Source organism: Vulpes vulpes, chromosome 5 (genome assembly GCF_048418805.1).
Source record: "Vulpes vulpes isolate BD-2025 chromosome 5, VulVul3, whole genome shotgun sequence".
Classification (NCBI taxonomy): domain Eukaryota; kingdom Metazoa; phylum Chordata; class Mammalia; order Carnivora; family Canidae; genus Vulpes; species Vulpes vulpes.
The window spans coordinates 17,148,159-17,168,670 of NC_132784.1; the positions used below are offsets into that span (position 1 = coordinate 17,148,159).

Below are 20,512 nucleotides of genomic sequence, written 5' to 3' on the forward strand. Positions count from 1 at the left end.
TTCCTGGTTTCTTGGGCTGGAAGCCAGATACAATCCTGCTGTTTTTAAAGGCTGGTGGTAGCGTCGTCCAGTTTTTGTCCTCTCAAAGACTTCTTCCTGTGCCTGTTAATTTATAGACGAGGATCTTTGTGGAGCAGAGCCCCGATGCCATATACTAATTAGTAAATGGAGGCACAGCCAGCCTAGGAATGAGCTTCCCAGCCAGTGCCAAGAAAGTGTTGGCGCTGAAGGATGTGAAAGAAAATGAGGCTCCTCTGTCAGTGAGCTTGGGGCAGCACCAGGAATCAGCCCCCTCCCTTCTCCCTGCGATCTTCAGCCTTAGCACAGGGTCCGTGACTGCTGTCTTCAGGGCTGGTGACTGATGCCTGCATTTCCTCCTTGCTGTGCAACCGAGTCCGCTAGGCTGACCTTCTCTTGAGTCTTTTCCTACTGAGTAGGGTAGAGTTAATTGGTTAAGGCAGTGGTTCTTAACCAGGGTGCTTTTTACCTCTAGGGAACGTTTGGCAATGTCAGGAGATGACTTTTTTTTTTTTTTAAATTAAAAAAAATTTTTTTTATTGTCACAGTTGGGAGTGGAGAGTTCTAATGGCATCTAGTGGTGGAAATTCAGAGAACATCCTACACTGTGCGGGACAGCGCCTCGTGACAATTATCTGGCCCCAAATGTCAGCTATGCCAAGGATTGAGAAATCCCTGGATCAAAGGACCTTATTTCATTATTCAGGGAGTTACGCTTTGGGCTTTGGTGTGATAGATGTTTTCAGAATTCTTGGAGTTGCTGTGGTTTCATATTTTGCAGATGGGAAATTCTGTCAAATGTGAATAACCTACGGGCTTGGTGAATGAAACTCACAGAACCTGGGAAGATCTTCCCTGACCGAGTGGCGACAGTTTCCTCTCTCACTCCCCTGTCCTGCTGCCAGCTTGGTCCACCTGTCAGTGTTGTGCAGGCCCCAGAGGCTCCGTGGTGTGAGATCAAGGGTTTGTTTCCAGCTGTTTCCCTTCCCCGCGGCGCCCTCTGGTGGGGATGGCTATATGCAGTGGTGGCCAGAGGAGGGTTGGGAGTGGGAGTTGGGGCGGCTGGTGGGGGGCCTGCAGCAGGGAGAGCCTGTTCTGGACACAGAGTCATTAGCCTTGTTACTGTATGTGAAAGTATTTGCCGTTGATGCCAGCTGTGGAGTGCTGAACTGTGCTCCACGGGCCGTGTAACTGCGAGGCGTATACCCACTTCAGATGGGTGGGGTTGGATTTCTTTCCTTTCCCTGCCCACACTAGGAATGCAGGTGGAGCATAATAAATGAAAACTCTGGGCAGAGGCCTATCTTGGTTTGATCGCTTGAAATGTCGAAAGGACTGGGCCATTAAAAGCCCAGACATCAAAAGCAAAACAAAACAAAACACAAAACCGGACATTGAAAAATCTTCCCCTCGTATCCTAAAGGCGTGCTGTTTTAGTGGGTATTTTTCAGTTAGTGACTCAAAATAAGACTTGTTGAGCCGGGTCTAAGGGGAGCAGGCTGTTTTCATTGAGAATGCGTTTTTCCTGTTTATAAAGAAAAGTACTAGAATGTGTCCGAGGACCAAGTCACGAAAGTGGGGAAGAAGGACTCCTCCTGTTTGCACCTGTTTGAACCAGCACCTTGGCTGGTTCCTGAGCTCCTCTTCTCCCTAGGATGGGGCGTTGGTGAGCTCAGTGGTTATCACAGCTGTCAAAGGATTCCTACTTCACACCGGGAGCTGCTGCTGCTGAGTGGGCCCTACAACTGGTTTCAGGATGGTGGTACTGGGCCTATGTGTCCGGGCCCTTCTAGGGAGTGAACAACTTCAGAGCAACTTCTCAGGACTTTGGACCTACTTTGAAAGAAAAATCGGCTTTGCTTTTCCTTCCATCTTCCCTCACTTGTCTTTTTAATAACACGAGACCTCCCTAGTTAGAGCAATAGTGTCCCCCCAGACTCTCTCTTAAGGAAGATAAGACCAGTAATGCCATAAATGTGTATTTTTCTTCCTGTCTTTGATTTTACCAAACCCCTGGTGGTTGGTGGGACATGACATTAGAACTATAGTCTAAGCTTAAAAGACAATTCCCCAGACACTCGACATCACTCTTCATACAAATGGAGAAGTAGTAGGAAATTGTTTCAGAGTTAAATTATTAACATTATCTAAAGACTCTGGTTACTGCTTACAAGTCCAACAAGAAGCCTCTGAAACTTACATTTTACAACTGACCCTCATCTCGCATTTAATTAGGGTATCAGTTCTCTGTCATATAGTTTTTTATGAGTAGATACGTGGCACTGAATTTTATGGAGCAAATAAGCAAATGAGACTACTGCCGAGCATCAGTATCCTGACCAGATAACAGAGATTCAAAGTTCAAACTCCACCCTTACAGAGGTAGCTAGGGAAGTTTTGTTCTGAACCTCTACAGTGTAAAAATTTTTCTAACAGATTTTTTTTAAGGATTTTATTTATTCACGAGAGACACACAGAGAGAGGTAGAGACATAGGCAGAGGGAGAAGCAGGCTCTCCGGGGGGAGCCCGATGCAGGACTCAGTCCTGGGACCCCAGGATCACACCCTGAGCCAAAGGTAGACGCTCAATCACTGAGTCACCCAGGCATCCCCCTAACAGATTTTTTTAAAGAACATATTTTAAGTAGAGAAACACAAAATTTCAATGAAAGCATCTGTGGAACCCCAGAGATAGAAATCTCTCTGGAACCCTGAAGTCCTTTGAGACACAGTTTGGAAACCAGTAAGTAGGATCCTTCACCCCTACTCCTCCAGGTCTGACAGTGTTCTGTGCTTCTACAACTTTCCCAATTTCAAACATGCAGAAACTGAGACAGGAAGACTTGTCTGGGATCACACAGTGCCAGTGGGTAGAGCAAGCTGTAGAGTCAAGATTTCCAGGCCTGGGAACAGATATGCTTTCCAGTTCTTTCTCACCATTCCTTCTGGTGTCTTCCTGTGATCATCTTGGATAACCAACGATGACACCAGCAGCCTCCCCCAAGGACCCACCCACCATCACTTGTTCCCCTTCACATTGCTTGTCTTAGAGACCTTTTCATTCCCACAATTACTGTCCCTTTGGGTTTTTTTTTTTTTTAAGATTTTCTTCATTCATGAGAGACACACAGAGAGGCAGAGACATGGGCAGAAGGAGAAGCAGGCTCCCTGTAAGGAGCCTGATGTGAGACTTGATCCTGGACCTGGGGATCATGCCCTGAACTGAATGAAGGCAGACACTCAACCAGTGAGCCACCCAGGTGCCCCACCCTCTGGGATTTCTGTCAGGAGGTTTTTTTTCTTTTTCTTCTCATACCTAACTGCCTTATTCTCTGTAGTTGAACCCCATTTACTCAAGGGCACAGTGATTTTCCACTACTGTATGACAATATCTTAGGGTGAAAACTTCTGACAGGTAAGGGACAAATACAGACTTGGAGTGTCAGGGTTCTTCTCTGTGGTTCGCAGCAGGAGGAGGTCTTGGAGATCATTGCTCACTTGTATTTCTTCATCTCATTTCCACCATCCTGCCCTTCCATCTAGCAGACACTGCATGACCATCCACTGTGTGCAAAATGTGACCGTTTCTGGCGTTCTCCATCTTTGGGGCACTTAGGAACCCTATAGGAGAGATGAAAAGGACAATTATCCCATAGAGTAGGTAAAAAGCCTTTCAGAAGAAGCACAAACTGCTGTGAGTGTTCCAAGGAGGAGGAGCTGTCTTCAGTTTAGGGAGCCATGAGAGGCTCTGTGCAGAAAGTGGGGTGCATTTATGAGATCTGGGTGGGATTTCCCAAGGCAACGTGGAAGAGCAGAGCTGACTCAGGATTTCTTGAGTGTTACTGCATAAGATGAGGCAAAAATTAGGCAAAGAGCCTCCAGTTACAGATAGATAGGACGGGCTTCACGTGGTGCACAGCGAGGACAGAAGAGGTGTGTGGATGACTGTTCGAGCACAGCTGACCCATGTCAGTGTTGAGGGGCGGTTCTGCGGGGCCTTAGGGAAAGATCACATCTCCGTGGTTGGGGCTGGCATTGCTCCTGAAGGGACAGGCATTTCCAGCTTCCTTCATCGTCTGTAGAGAACGCTCCTGATGTAAGGAATGTGCTCTCCAAGGATGCGGATGGGCACCTGCAGGCACTACTTGCTTCCTCTATCTCCACTGGAACTGGGCTATTGTTCTGTGTGTTCTCCAGTGGTTTGCAAACTTGGCATCCAGCAGGCAAAGCAGACCTTGCCTTGACGGGGGCGAATGGAGTGGTCTGTGAGGTTAATGGGGGCTCATAAGAGCAGCCATATGTCTGGTAGCCAGTGGCAGATTTTTCCATGTAATGTCCATCACTTCATAGGCCTGTGGTCAGCCCTTAGTGATGGCACAACCTGGCCTTGGCTGGACTGTAGGGGAAGAAGTGGGTCCTTGCTGGGGCTCCAGTGGCCTGTGAGGCTCATCTGCCTGTCTCCACATACAACTCCTCTTCATACCCCCAACTCTGGAGGTGGGCTTCCCTCTTTTTTCAGTAACAGCTTTATTGAGCTATGATTCATATATCCTGTAATTCTCTCGTATAAAGTGTATAATTCAGTGTTTTTAATATATCTACAGAATTGTGCATCCATCACAGTTAATTCTGGAACATTTTCATTATTCCCCCAAAATCCTGCATGCTGGGCTGTCCCGTCCCAACTCCCCTATTTTCACAAGCCCAGAACAGTGACTGTTGTACTTTCTGCGTCTCTAGATTTGCCTCCTCTAGACATTTCATAAAAATAAACTGATACAATATGTAGGGTTTTTTTTTTTCTGACTGCCTTTTTTCACTTTGCAGAATGTTTTTAGGGAACCTCTGTGTTGTAGCACATAGCAGAACCTGACTTAATCTCATTGGTTGAGTAGTATTCCACTGTATGTGTTTTTCTCATCTGTTTGTCAGTTGATGGACATTTGAGTCGTTTTAGTTTTATTATGAGCAAGGTTGCTATGAACATTTATGTACAAGTTTTTGTGTGGGCATGTACTTTCATTTCTCTGGGGAGAATTTTAGGAGTGGAGATGCCTGGGTCACATGGCAGCTCTGTGGTTAACCATTTGAGGAACCGCCAGCCTATTTTCCATAGCAGCTACATTGTTGTACATTTCCACTCGTCATATTATAAAGGTTGCAATTTCTGTACATCCTCACCAACACTTGTTCTGAGCTCCCCCTTTTTTTTTTTAAAGATTTTATTTATTTATTCATGAGAGACACAGAGACACAGGCAAAGGGAGAAGCAGGCTCCATGCACCGGGAGCCCGACGTGGGACTCAATCCCGGGTCTCCAGGATCGCGCCCTGGGCCAAAGGCAGGCGCCAAACCGCTGTGCCACCCAGGGACCCTGAGCTCCCTTTTTTGAGTGTAACCATCCTAGTGGATACAAGCTAGTATCTCAGGGTGGTTTTAATTTGCATTTCCCTAATGGCTAATGATGTTGCACATGTTTTCATACGCTTTTACTTTTTAAATGAGAACCGACACGTTTCTGTGCCAAAGATCTTCGATCTGTTTCGGGAAAGGAGGAAGCCAGATTTTGTTGTGTGGAGTGAATGGGGAGGAAGGAAGTGAATGCTGCTCTTTTAGGAAGTACGGGAGTAGAGGAGGTGCATATCAGGATGGTTAGTGGCAGTGATGGACCTAGAAGCTTAGTTCATTGCAAACAGACTTGGTGCAGACTTCTTTCTGGAGCACAGACTGGGTCGTGGCCTTGGGCTGGCATTGTTCTGGTTGGCAACAGGGCCTGAGATAGACTGTGTCTTTGTGCCTTTTGGCTCCATTTTGCAAGAGGCTCCAGCTAAGTTAGGACGTCTGGAGGCAGGCAGATTCGTAGCCAGATCCACCGCTGTTTGATCATGACTGTTCTGCAGCCTCTTGATGAATTTTGCAACTGTCGCTGCTGATGATCGTTACGTCCTTTCATGGCTCTGGCACCGTCTGGTGAGGATTGCTGTCCCCTTGCCCTTCCACCCCCCGCCCTGTTACTGTGGGAGTTAGGGGTGTTTCCCAGGTACTGATTTTGAAAAGTCTTTTAAGATTCTGAGCTGGTAAGGATTGAGGAGTTTTAATTCAGTTCTCTGTGTGTGCTGGGGGTATGCTGAGATAGTTGCTGATATTTCATACTGTAGATTCCATTGGAGAAAAGAATATTCCTGGCAGTTCTGTGGTGACTTAAAATCCGGGCCCTCAGTAATCAGAACTGTTCTCTGAACTTGGAATTAGGGATTTTTTCACTCCAAATTTGTATGTCTCTGAGCTGGTACAGTTTAACGTTGGCTGGGTTTCTCGACCATCTTTTTGCTGCTCAGATATGCCACCTGGGTGGTTCTGACTGTCCCCCAAGGCAGAGAAACACACTACCTTCTGCTGAGGTCCTTGCCCCGTTCTTGGACTTGGCCTTGCCCTTGCTTTGTAGCCTTGAGCAGCTTCTTCAGGGGGTTCATTGATGAAGTGGAGTGGAGTTCCCTGTCTGAAAGTTAACAGGTAATAATTCCTGTATGCATTTGGGGTCCTCCTCTAAAATAGCAAAAGCAAATTGCCAGATGACTGTCATTTTTAGTATAGCGTGTAGTTTAGTTGCCTTGGGAAAATCCCTTTAGCCCTCTGGTACAGTTGACTCACTGGTGTGGGTTATCAAACAGGAAGCACAGCCGCTTCCTAAGGACCTGGGGCAGCCCTCAGTGAAGAGAAGTGGCTTTGAAGCATCAGCCCCATGAGGCTGGGATCTCAGTCTTGTTTGTTCAGTCCCTAGGGCCCGATGGCAGCAAGTACTCAGTATATGTTATAGAGTGAGTGGAGGAGAGATGGCAGGGGCATCTGGGTGGCTCAGTGGTTGAGCCACTGCCTTTGGCTCAGGGCATGATCCTGGGGTCCTGGGATCGAGTCCCACATTAGGCTCCACCCAGGGAACCTGCTCCTCTCTCAGCCTGTGTCTCTGCCTCTCCATGTGTACCTCTCGTGAATAAACAAATAAAATCTTTAAAAAATAAAAGAAAAAGGGCAGGTGTTGCTGAGCCAGGCCTCATTTGGAAGGGCCGGATACAGTGCCCTAGTGTCTGAAGGATGAGCTTGCTTGGTCATCAGGTGCCCCTGCAGCCACTGCCCTTCTCTGAGAATGTACTTGGTGGTGGGGGGAGGGTCCTTTAAAAGATGTCATGGGATCCCATACAGAAACTGGCAAGCAACCTATATAGACAGAGAAGTGTTTTAAACTGCCAACTGGCAAGGGATGTCGTAGCCTGGAACAGTAGGGAAAGTGGTCTAAAGCCAGTGTGACTGGAGCTGGGGCTTGGGTTTGGTTTATTGGTGTGTTGTGCAGAGGGCCAGGCAGATAGGGAAAGCAGCGTGAGTGAACACGAGGAGACCCTGAAGGGGTCGGATGTGCAGGGCTACAGTGGTAGCTGACCAGCAGGTGTGGAAGGTGTGGCCAGGACCGAGGAATTTAAGTGACACGGTATTACGAGAGGGAGTCGGAGCCATGCTGTATGGTTAGTGCAGTGGTATGGCAGGGTAAGGACATCCATCTGCCTGGATTAGAGGCGCTCAGAGTGGAGTAGCCCTCAGAAGCGCCTGGAGGGCTTGTTGAAACACAGATTGCTGCCCCTTTCCCCCCAAAGTTGCTGATGAAGTAGGTCTGGGGCCTGATAATCTGCACGTCCCACTGGTGTTTCTGCTGCTGTGGAGTTCGGGACCGTGCTTTGAAGAGCCACTGGTCTAGAACTCAGGAGTTGGTAATCTTTTTCTGTTAAAGGCCAATAAGTAAATGTTTTAGGGCTTTGAGCTCCATAGGATTTCTATCACAGTTTCTTCTTTGCAACTTACGACAGCCTTTTAAACATGTACAAGCAGATGTTGGCCATAGATAAGCAGGCTAGTGGGGACAGAGGGGTGGCGAGGGAAGGCAGTGCATGGGGTCCTAGGCTGTCCCGAGATTGTCCCTCTGCCACATAGCTGGTTGACCTTGGGCAAGTTAGTCTCTCTGGGCCTTTGTTTTTCATCTATAAAGCAGAATGACAATAGTAGTTCGGACTGTATAGGACTCTCCTGAGAATTCAGTGAGCGCGGGCACAAAAAGCATTTATCACAATGCCTGGGACATACCTAGAATTTATTTATCATTTACTATTAGGAGCTGTCCTACCAACTACTGATAACCGTTCATAGGTGAGGAAAACAGAATGACCAACGCAGATCTGCCACATTACAGATTCTGGAAGCTGATTGCTCCACAATCTCACCCTTCATTCCTTCTTAGCCTGTTTACAAAGAATACTTTGAATTAAAACATACATACACTGAATGCATCCTGAGTTAGTGCCGCATAGGAGATCATTGCTCAGCTTTTCCCTTGGCACACTTAGAAAATGGTGCCAGTCTGTAAGCTGGCTCGTTCTTGGGCCCAAGACTCTGGTTCAAGGGCTGGAGAGTTTGGCCTCCTTCTAATCCATTTGCAACCTCTGCTTCAGCCTCATATTCTGGGAAGACTTGCTTGGCAAAGTCTTGTGGGCTTGGTATCCAACACCAAATAGGATCTGGCTGTTGAGTATTGAAACCATGCCTTTTATTTATTTTTATTTATTTTTTATTTTTTTAAGATTTTTAAATTTATTTATTCATGAGAGACACACAGAGAGAGAGAGAGACAGAGACAGAGACACAGGCAGAGGGAGAAGCAGACTCCATGCAGGAAGCCCAACGTGGGAATCGATCCCAGGACTCCAGGATCACGCCCTGGGCCGAAGGCAGGTGCTAAACCACTGAGCCACCCAGGCTGCCCGAAACCGTGCCTTTTAAACTCACATTTTGCCCCATGGTTGTGAGTGAAAGTGAGAACCTACAGGAAAGGGAGGCTGTCATGTGCTCAACATTTCCTGTGCTGAAGTGTGCAAATGAGTGGTGAGGTGCCTCTTTCACTCATGGTAGCTAGAACAGGAAGACCATGGGGGTACCCCTGGCATAGCCTCTGCTCTGGTGCCGGGGGAGAGGCCACCTGGTGGCCCCAAGAGCTTCACTTCATCTCTCTCCAGACACTGCTGATGCAAGCGGGCCATGCTTACATAATATGGGGGCTTGCTCCCCTTTCCTGGTCTACTGACCCCTGCAGAGGCACCCACATTCTGCAGTTGTGTGCTTGAATCCTTGTCAGAGCACACAGTCATGACTTTGTAAGCTCGAGTTCCAGATGCCTGGAAGTGCCCGGTGGTGCTATGACTCCACCCTCCACTTGGGTTTTTGCTGACATTCGGTGAAATATCCTTCCATCTCCTCCCCACCTTGCAAAACAAGCTTCCTGTTTTGAACTTGGTCCAGACTGGAACAGCCCTGCTACACCTGTTAACATAGTCAGACACGCATTTCCTCCTCTGTATTTGTGCAGCTCTTTGTCGCCCAGCCAGATTTCCCCTCTCAGCTTACAGATCTGGAATCATAACATAAAGATATTGAACCAGCAAATTAAGAAAAAAAGGAAGTCCGCGTTTTGGAGCTATTGGGAGTGAACACATGGCTCCCGGTGGGTTTCCCTGTGCTTTGCCACGACCACTCTGCTAACCTGCCCCTCTCTTCACAGCAGAATGGAAACGGGGAAAGGAAATCAGCTGACGCAGGAGCCAGAGTGAGACTGGTGAGCCCGCAGACCCAGCCTGCATCATGAACTTGTGTCTTCCTTCTGCGTTTTAAGAGCCAAGGGCAGGTGAAGTTGCCAGAGAGCGATGGCTCTCTTTACTCCGTGGAAGCTGTCCTCTCAGAAGCTGGGCTTCTTCCTCGTGACTTTTGGCTTTATCTGGGGCATGATGCTCCTGCATTTTACCATCCAGCAGCGAACTCAGCCTGAGAGCAGCTCCATGCTGCGTGAGCAGATCCTGGATCTCAGCAAGAGGTACATCAAGGCACTGGCGGAAGAGAACCGGAATGTGGTGGATGGGCCATACGCTGGTGTCATGACAGCTTACGGTAAGTGCTGTGCTCCCAGGGCTTGGGGCTCCTTGGTGCAGTGTGCCTCTGCCTCCAAAGGACTCCAGAGGCTCGCGGCCTCAGTGTTATCACAGATAGAGTGCAACTCTTGCCACTGCCTTTGCAGCAGCGAGTTGCACACAGAGGGACCCTTCTAGAAACCTAAAGCCATGCCCTTTGGGACACTCTGAGTTCTTGTGCATACTGACTGATGGTCAGCACTGGGAGCAGCCGGCAGCACAGTTAGCACTCTGTTGGTTGTGTTTGTAGCTAGCTCTTCTTCCCTCAACACATGTCTAGATTGCATGATCTCATCTGGGAGTAGGATCAGGGAATGTAGAAAAATATTCTCGTTCTCTTTCCCTAAACAAAACTTAATTAAGATTGGGTGGGGGTGAGGTAAGAAGGGTGGGGAGGACTGTGGGGAGGAATGAGGACTTGGGGGGTGGGGGGTGGACAGGGTGAGGTAAGGAGGGTGGGGAGAAACCCAAAGCCAAGTGTGTGCCTCCCTCCGGCCAGCATGTAGGACACTAGGGCTTTCGTGCTGGCTAACAGCTTTCATCTTTGGCTTCTTGAGAGTTGACTGTTCTTATTTCTTGCCCTTATCTCTAACTGCCCTGACTTTGAAAGAAGTCTTATTGTACACGTTGTTTTTTTGTGTCGGTACCTAAAACTCTTTTAGAAATGAGGTTGAGTGGGAAAAAAAAAATTGCATACAGAATATTACTTATTTTTCTTTTGGCAAAAGTTATGCTTAATATAAAAAAAGCTGGAAGCCCTAAATGTGCCAAAAAAAAAAAAAAAAACACCCAAGAATAAAGAAGATCACATATAAATCCATTCTAGGAAATAACCATAATGAACATCTCAGTGTATATCTTTGTGATATTTTATATATACACTCAAAAATATACGTATATATGCAAAATACTTTAAAAGGCATAGACGCACAAATAGAAAACAAAGATTGTAAATGAAATTTGGATCATACCGTGTGATGGGGAACCCAACTCCCAGCTCTGCTGTGATCACCAAGTATAGGAGTAGACTTAATCCACAGAAGATGGCCTGGCCTGTCTTGTTGCTCATTGACAAATCTAGTCACTGAACAGGGACCTTAGTGGCCACAGGGTTTGGGACTCTGGGGTATCCTATAAATGAGATCCAAGAATGGGATTGGCCGAGGTGGACAATGTTGGAGCTCTCCTTTGTGACACATCAATCCTGGGCTCTGAAGTGTATGGAATTCAGATGGCGTTTTCCTGAAAATGTACAGAGCAGCAGTCTGAAGCTTGAGTTCAAACACAGGAAATCATACTTAATTTTACATAATTTTTTTCTTTTCAAAAGGATCCAGGAAATTTGGTTACTTGTAAATTTCATACGTATATTTTTGGTAAGGAGAAAATGATTGTTTTGTTTTTTGGGTTTTGTTTGTTTTTAAAGAGAGAGGTGGAATTGGGGCAAGGAGCAGAGGGGAGGGAGAGAGAGAATCTTAAGCAGGCCTCAGGCCCAGCGCAGAGCCTAAGGCAGGACTCGATCTAATGACTCTGAGATCTTGACCTGAACTGAAACCAAGAGTCAGATGTTTAAACAACAGAGCCATGCAGGTGCCCTGAAAATGGTTGCTTTTAGCCTACAATGTGGAAATTCTTTTTCACTGCCTACTGTTGGAATGATCACACTGTCTGCTTTTAATCTATTTGATTTGGCAGTGTCTGTAGGCATTGGCTTTCAACATGTCTAAATAAATGCCCCCTTTTGTGACCTGATGGATTACAAAATAAGAGACTCCATTTTGAGAACCCACACTGAAAAGCAGCTAGGTAGATTTTCAGAGGATATAAAATTACCCATTGGCTTCAGTCTTCTATAATATTTCCTGAATATCATAGATAAACCATCAGAAAGAATAAATAACACAAACTGTCAGTGTTAGTGTCACTTGTGTGCAAAAAGTAAATATAAAAAATAAAATCGATGCCATTTTCAAGTTTCTGGTTCGGTACATCCCATCGGTTAAATTTTTGGGGGGAGAGGCAAGTAGTCCATTACTAATTTCCTCCTATTGATCGCAGTCTGTCAAACCTTTTCATGGGGAAGAAGAAACCCCATAAATGGTAAATTTATAGACTTTAAATTTTCCTAGTTGTTTGGAGTCTTGTTAGGTCTTGTTTACTGCTGAACATCTCCTAGGGTAGGCTTCCTCTACTTCCCCAGGGGCAGTGATATGGTCGTAGCTTTCAATCTTGCAGACTCAGTGTATTGTTAAAGGTTACCAGAACTCCAGAGTAGTCTGTTAGGATTCTGGCCACCTTATATGCTTATGCACATAGGAGTGTGGAGCTTAGAGAAACTACAAAAATGGGTTCTAGCTTCCTCCAGTGTACAGGTGACCCTTAGCAAAGTCATTATTCTTTTTCTGAGAAACACCAAAGAAACAACCAAACGGGCCCTGTTGGCAGATGTCACACACACTGCTGTTTTTCTCTTGCATCTCATCAACCCTGCATGTCAATCAGAGTGTCTTTGGAGCTGAGTTGGTGGAATTTAATTGGACCCGTGCATATGTGCTGGAGGCCCCAGGACCATCATTTGGCAAAATCCCACTAAAACAGGATTTGTCACGTTGGAACTCTTGGCATTTGGGGCTAGATAATTCTTTGTTGTGGGGACTGGTCACACGCTATAGGATGTTAAGCAGTATCTCTGGTGTCTGTACCCACTAGATGCCAGTGACACCGCCCTAGTGGTGACCATCAAACATGTGTCCAGACATGCCTCCCTCCCCACCTTGGAGGACTGTTGAGCTAAGAGTAAGACAGCAAACACAGCATCTTCTTAGAGACATTCTCAAGCAGATAGCTAGTTTTTGTTACTTAAAATTTGACAGCCTGGCCTTCTCCATTTCTTGGTTCTGGGCATCAGCAACTGGGATTGAGTGAGATGATGTGGTCCAGGGCCAGTCATGGGAAGCTGGAGAGCCGTTCTGACATTGCATGCTTCCCCTGGAGTCCATTGGTACCAGTTGCAGGCATGTCAGCAGCCAGGCTGCTCTGTTGGTTGACATCAGGAGATGCAAGACCACAGGATATTCAGTGGTTTATCTGGGCTGGCACAGAGGGGATGAGGATGCCTGAGACATTGGTTTGCAATCTTTTTTTCTGCCACAGATGCAGCCCATGTACAGAGCACTGCCTAGACGCCTGCCCTAAGAGAGTAAAGCGCTGATCCTGTATGGCTGGTATCTGTGTCTGCTCTGAGTCAGTCCCATTATTAGATCAAAGAAAGAAAAAAAAATCTTCTTTCTCTCATCCACATATTGGCATAATCAGAGGCTCTTAGTATGATGGATGCATGTCTTCTGTAGCTGGGGGCAGGCATTTGAAGAATCATAGTACCTGACTTCAGATTTTTACCGATTTTTTTTTAAGATTTTATTTATTCATGAGAGACAGAGAGAGACAGAGTCACAGGCAGAGGGAGAAGCAGGCTCCACGCGGGGAGCCCGATGTGGGATTCAATCCCGGGTCTCCAGGATCAGGCCCTGGGCTAAAGGCAGGCGCTAAACCATTGAGCCACCCAGGCTGCCCAGATTTTTACTGATTTTTAAAGAATCCCTGGCTTGAGGTCCTAGAACAGAAGGGTTCAGCGAACTGTGACCTGTGGGTCAAATTTAGACCTCTGTCAGTTTGTATAAACGTTGATTGAAACAAAACCACTTCCAGTTGTTTATAACAACTGTAATAGCAGAGAAATATAGTAAAACCAGGATTTTAGAGGACATCTAAAATATGCTGACACCATCTTTCAGAAGTCCCCATAATTCAGTCTAAAATAGGGGCCCTGAGTGGCTCAGTGGTTGAACTCAGGGTGTGATCCCGGGGTCCTGGAATCGAGTCCCGCATCAGGCCTGCTTCTCCCTCTGCCTCTGTCTCTTCCTTTCTGTGTGTCTCTTATGAATAAATAAAATCTTAAAAAAAAAAATTCCGTCTAAAATACTCATGGATCAGGTCACATCCCTCCTTGACTCAACAGTTTTGCAGGACTCCCATGGTCTAATGCCTGGGCAGCAAGCTCGCCTTGGGCCGGAGCCTCCTGTTGTTATCGATAAAGTGTTTGGAAGCCTCGGTGCCCCTCTGTTGTCTGCAGCTGTTTTTGTGCCACAACGGCAAGAGCCGAGTCGTTGCCACAGGGACTTGTCAAGCCTAAAATGTTTACTGTCTGGTCCTTCACCAAAAACGTTTGCCAATCCCTGCTCTATCCGTAGGGCACTCTTTGTATGGGATTTTGCTTGGTATCAGCTCTGCATTTGAATCCACTTTTTTTTTTTTTAAAGACTTTATTTATTCATGAGAGACACACAGAGAGAGAGGCAGAGACACAGGCAGAGGGAGAAGCAGGCTCCATGCAGGGAGCCCAACGCGGGACTCGATCCCCTGGTCTCCAGGATCAGGCTCTGGGCTGAAGGAAGCGCTAAACCGCTGAGCCACCCGGGCTGCCCCCCTGCATTTGAGTCCACTTTAAGACACCTTTGTATAAGCTGCACCTCCAAGTGTTGTGTTTCTCTGTCCCCTGGAAATGCTGCTTCTCAGTGGCAGGTCAAGAGATGAGCACTGAGGAGCCTGGGCTTTAGAGGCAGTCAGTGTGGCTTTGCCACATTCAGGCTGCCTGGCCCGGGCCCCAGGGGTGACACACGGCTGTTGGGGTGCATATCAGCTCCCTCCCACGGGATTGTGCGGTGTGAGCGAGGTGCTGCGTGTCAGGTGGTATTGGTTTGACTAGTCCTCGAACAACAGGAAAACTTTCAAGCAGTATCTCCTCCCCCGTCCTGGTTCCGTTGATCTGCGCAGAGACTTCTGAACTTCTTTTGGGATTTGGTAATTCAGAAGTAGTGCCTGGAAGATGTCCCGGGCAGCCTGTGTGGGACAGTCGGAGGATTCACTGGTGGGGTGTGGAGGGCGTTGTGTGTGCGACCCTGACACTGCGGAGAGGCTTGTGGGGAGCCAGGCCTCCACCATCTCCCAGGCCTGCACGGCCGGGCCCTGCCTGTCAGCGACTTCACGGGCCTTGTGTCATGAATGCTGTCACTCACCCGGCTCAATGGCGTTCTTGTTTCTGAGGTGAATTGATCTCTGTCTCTCATGGCCTGACCCAAATTCTGAAGCCCAGTGATTACCTCTTATCTACAACCCTGGCCCTCGTCTGCTTGTGCTCTCTGGGCAGTTGAGAGGCCACCTCCCTTTGTGGCCCATCCACACCTTATTAACCGAGACCTTTCTTGCCTGTTGGCTGCTCTGGATGCTGGGACGGGGCTCAAGCTGAAGCAGCTGGAAGTCTTCAGCTTTTCTGCTACCCCCCCTTCCCCCTCCCATATCCTGTTTTCCCTCCTGACCTCCTACCCCGCCTTATCGCCTGTGTCCTGGTTCCCTCAACTTCTTGAACCCCAACTGTCCCTTCATGGGCTATTATCCCTCCAGCCTGGCACTGTGGGAAATGTCTGTGCGCTCTGCAGGTATGGGGCAGTGCTGTCTGGGCTTCGTGCATCCAGCTAGAAAAAGACAAACCAGGCCCCTGCTCTCATGGAGGCTCTGTTCATTTTGGGAGGGAGAAATAATAAACAAGACAGCATCAGAGAGTAATAAATCCCAGGAAGAAAAATGTCAGGATGTGTGATGTTTAAAAAAAAAAAGTGCATAACGAGCTGTTTGGAGTGAGAAGGTCAAAGAAAAGCCTGTCTAAGGAGGTGTCTCTTAGCCCCAGTGACACTGAGGAGCTGCCGGGTAGGGTGGGAAGAGGGCGGTTGAGGCCGAGCATGCCAGGTGGAAGGCAGGGCCTGTGCCCAAGGCCTGCATGTGCATATTAGGGGCAGAACAGAGGTTGCTGTGGCTCAACAATGTGGGCAAGGAGCAGTGCGGAAGGTGGGCAGTGCATACAGTGGCCGTTTGGGCTCTGGATCTCAGTGTGATGGAAGGTGGAGAGAGGAGTAGGAGAATGGATGTTGTGTGAGTGAGCCTGGACTGCCCCTGTCTGGGGACCTTGGCCCTGCCCTCACATCTCCTGTTAACCCTTGGGCCAAGGAAGAGAGGTTAAGAGGAAGGGAGTTCCTCCCATTTCCTTAAGGAGGCAAGGCTTGCGTACAGTAGGCCCTGGAGAAGAAGGCTAGGATGTTTGGTTGCTGGTCAAGGGGCAGTGGAGCAGTAACTGTCGGGCTTCAGGTGGTCCTCGTTGGCCTGAGGATGCCCATTTCTAAGGCCTTGACATCATTTAGGGTTCTGCTTATTAGCTGAAGGGAGACCCCCACCGTGATGTGGTCTGGTGGCCTGACGTAGCTCATAAAAGGTGGCCGGTGCCCTGTGTGGCAGACCTAGGTAACGTCTAGAGAGTCAGACGGGCTTGTACGCATGTTTCATCCCATCCCTGCTACGGAAGAGAAGCCAAAAAAAATCTTAGGATGGAGATTTAAAAAAAACAAAAAGCCTGTGAATGTTTTTTTTTTTTTAAATTCATTTATTTGCTTTTTTCTTTTTTGCCTCTGTTCCTACAAAGATGGTCAGGGTATTGTTTTCTTGGAGGGCTGGGGTGATGTGGAAAACCAGCACTGCCAAAGCAGCAATTCTCTGCCCTTGAGGGAAACACACTGTTTTGGATTGACACCAGTAGAGGGGGAAAAAAAAAGTTGCTGGGCTGTTTGGTGTGTGAGGAGGCCATGGTTCCTCTACAGGGATGCGGCTGGTGTGATTAAGGAAAGGACTGTCTGCTTTAGAAAGTTTGGAACCGAAAACAGGCCTCTCTGGGCTTGGGACTTTTCCAGGGATGTGTAGTAGTGGTGCCGGGGCCCCCCCGTGCCTCCCCCTTCCCCATCCCCCCCCTTCCCCCCCTCCCACAGTCAGGCCCGGTTCCCAAGCACGCCCAGTGAGGCCTGGCTGCACGTCTGAGGAGGGCCTCGGGGGCTCTGTAGATGGGAGAACAGTGTGTGTCCCTGGGAGGGATTGGAGCTGCTTCTTTGTCAGCAAGGCCTGTCCTTTCCTGCCTCGTTGCTGCTTCAAGTCCTGGCTTGAGGAGAGAATGTGCATGAGGGGGTGTGGCTCTTGGGCTCAGGGTGTCCTGGCACCTGAAGTGGGGTTGCTCGCCTCACCTGGGGGCTTGTCAGAACGGCCTGGGCAGAGCGCATGCCAGTGTGGCCACCTTCGAGAGCCATGGGCCTTCCCACATCTGTCTGGGTACCCCAGCTGTCCTCTGGGACCAGCTATTGGATGGTGGCTGACACTTTCCCTGTCCCCAGTCTCTGCCTCTGCTCTTCCTCCCACCTGCATGCGTCCTCTCCCCATAGCTCGCTCCTCCTCTCCTTCCATTCTCTCACGATTTCATTCTCAGTCTTACAACACTTAAATCACCTCTGTTCACGGCACTTAAACCACCTTTTATTACATATTTATTGGATTTGTTCATCATCTCTTTCCCCCTTGGAGCCCCTAAAGGGCAGGGATTTAAAAAAAAAAGATTTCATTTATTTGACAGAGAGAGAGAGTGAGCACAAGCAGGGGGAGCAGCAGAGAGAGAGGGAGAAGTGGGACTCAATCCCAGGACCCTGGGATCATGACCTGAGCCCAGGGCAGACGCTTAATCAACTGAGCCACCCAGGCGCCCCAAGAGCAGGGATTTTTGTCTCTTGTTCCCCACTGTACCCCAGGGCTCAGCGCCTGCCTGGCACTTAGTAGGAGCGAGGAGTGATCGGCAGCAGCCACTTCGCCCTGACACTATCTGTGTGGGACAGTTCCAGCTGGGGCTAGTTTGAAAGTAATGTTTTTAGTGAGACGAGAAGCCAAAAGGGATTGTCCATGGGCTGTGTGTCCAGGTGGCTGGCTCCAAGTAGCTGTTGTGCTCATGATTCTGACACGGGAACAAGCGTTTATTCTGGAAGGTCGTTAGAGAGTCTATATGTAGCTGTGGGGTTCCTTGCTGGGTCTGTGACCTTGGGCAGGTAACTGAAGTTTTAAAAGCCTGCTTCCTCTTTTATAAAATAGAGGATAAAATAATATCGTTCACCTCATAGGCTGGTTGTAAGGATTCCATGTTACAGAGGTTATTTAGGCACCTACATCAGTGAAACACATTCATTATTGTGAGTTATCACTAGCCTTGGCCTACATGCACCTGCATCTGTTACCACCGAACCAAAACTGTTTATGTAAAGTGGATGTTGTTTATACGTTTGGACACAGGGCTTCAGGAATGTTTATTAGGTAGCTGTCCTTCACAGGGGATAAGACGTGAGAGGAAGGAAACTCTCCTCCAGAGGGAGGCAGGCAGGCTTGCCTCTGTCCCCCTAGATAAGGACAGGTGAGGCTTGTCCCCAGGAATTCCCTGGGCCTGACAACACCAGTGCAAGGCCCCACACTGGCCTGGGTTGAGATCTGCTGCCCTCGGCCCCAGGGACATGCTGTTTGGCTCTTCCCTGGGTCCCTTTGTAAAAGTATGTTAGCTCCACAGAGTGACTTTGGCATTTTAGAAACAGGAGATGTGATTGTCACCGCCCTGTTCAAAAGAGAAGGCTTTCCTTTGTGGGCTGGGAGCTGAGCTGGGTTTGGTGAGCTCACTTTGTCTCTGAAGACGGGCACTGCTGGAGGGCACTGTTTCTGGTATAGGTGGTAAGCCAGAAGGGGTAGTGCGTGGGGGCTGCCTTTTCTCAGAGGGTGGTGGTGCGGGGGATGTGGGCCCAGAATTAGGTCAGGACCCTGCGTGACGATGGGCTGGACCTCTCAGAGCTTGAATCCATTTCTGTTCTGTAAAAAGGACTAAAATGCTGGACTCTGATTCCACGCAGCTGGCCGAGTGTCAGGAAAATCGAGAGAACAGCCCAAGAGCTCCATTCTGGATATTTACAGATTCCATAACACACTGGATGTCATCAACAGGCCAAGATGTGATTTTTTTCCCCTCACATTCTGCCTAGAAAATGCCTTGAAATACTAGCGACAGCCGCTGTAGCACCTCAGGAATAACATTCATCTCTGGAACACATCGGAGTCAAAGCTGAAGTCTGCCCTTGCAGCCTGACCCAGGAGAGAACAATAGTCAGTAATACTGAGCATCTGAGCTGCCCTTTCTCTTTGAGGTGGTTATTCAGTCCCACCTGTGACAGCTGCAGGGGGAAGAACACATTTATGACTTTAGGTGGCTTTAGGGATGCAAATGCAAGAAGTCGGTGAGGGCCCATCACTGAGATGTTTGGGGGCGGGGGTGTCTTATTACCTGACATCAGGTACTTGGGGCCAGTATCTTTGTGAGGGTGGAATTCACTGCCCAGGATGCATTTCCAAATAGCATTTAAGTAATATATAAAAAATTGAGAGCATATAGACTGTAAGGCAGTGAAAAACCTTGGACTCTCTCATTGCTTGACCTGGGTAGGCTCGTTTTCTCTGCTAACGTGAGAGAAAGAAGTTCATTTTCAACGGAAGCAGCTGTCTGAGTCACCATTTCCAAACTATTGAGCACAAGAGAGAAGATGCTGTCAGTAAAAGGCACAAGGGCCAGGATGATGCTATGCCCATTTTTTGTACTCTTAGAAATAAAGAATAAAAAGTAAAATACTCCTTACTCTCAAACCCAGATAAATTTTGATTTCCCTCCAGGCCTTTTTTAAAATGCAGATACATGCACATATGCTCTTTTTTTTTAAATGGAATATTTCATATGCAGCTTTTTAGACTCTTTTTTTTTGTAATTTCTCATGCCATTAGATATTTCTAATGGTCATACACTTTTTTTTTCTCATCCATTGGATAAATAATCAGTGAGCTCCTGATATTAGCAGCCAGTGATGATCAACAGAGATGACAAGACACCTGCTCTGCCCCACCCCCCCCCAGTTCCAATCTAGTGATTTATTCTATCTTATGAATGGATGGGCACGTGTAATTTAATCTTTTTGTTGGGCATTTGGGTAGTGTCCAGTTCCTATCTATAGTAAATAACACTACAGTGTCCTTGTACATAATGAATGGACTGGATTTTGCTTATTACTCTAACTGTATTGTCTTTCTGTGGGAAGGTCACTTTGAAATTAAAAATATATAACTGATGAAACTTGACATTCTGGCAGTCTTTGGAAATGAGAGGTTGGGGCTAATTCTTTTTTCATTAGCACTTTCCTTTCTCATTAGCGCCCTGTCTTTGCTGGTTTCCACCGAGCAGCGAGTGAAGCCGTTCTTTATTGGCGCTCTGTCGCTTGGGGCAGCCGTGGTGAAGAGGGGCTTGGAGTAGGAGCAAGCCCGGATGCAAATAATTTTTTGCAGTTCAGGTGTAAGTCCTTGCTCATTGCACAGTTGGTTCTGTGCCAGCAAATCATGCCGGCCACACCTTAAACAGCCCATCGTGGCTGTGCCCAGAGCCTTTGACTCCTGGGTCCTATAGATTCCGACGGAGTGCCTTGAGGACAGAGCCAGTTGCAGGTGGCCTGGGGGACAGCCGGCTGGGTAACCACTGCTTTGAAAGCATGTCCCAGGGG

The 20,512-nt window shown here is 47.9% G+C and overlaps 1 protein-coding gene across 5 annotated transcripts in view; it reads left to right on the forward strand.

Annotated features, from left to right (window-relative positions):
• MGAT5 (alpha-1,6-mannosylglycoprotein 6-beta-N-acetylglucosaminyltransferase) overlaps positions 1-20,512 on the forward strand; it is a 333,678-nt gene that overhangs the window by 111,424 nt on the left and 201,742 nt on the right. For 3 of the 5 annotated variants that reach the window (XM_072757610.1, XM_072757609.1, XM_072757612.1), the window contains one exon: positions 9,620-9,999. In XM_072757610.1, coding sequence (XP_072613711.1) covers positions 9,759-9,999 — 241 coding nt within the window. In that variant the 5' untranslated portion in view covers positions 9,620-9,758. Of the gene's footprint in view, positions 1-5,811; positions 5,989-9,616; positions 10,000-20,512 lie in introns of those variants that run through there. The other 2 variants (XM_072757611.1, XM_072757608.1) reach the window with 2 other exon arrangements.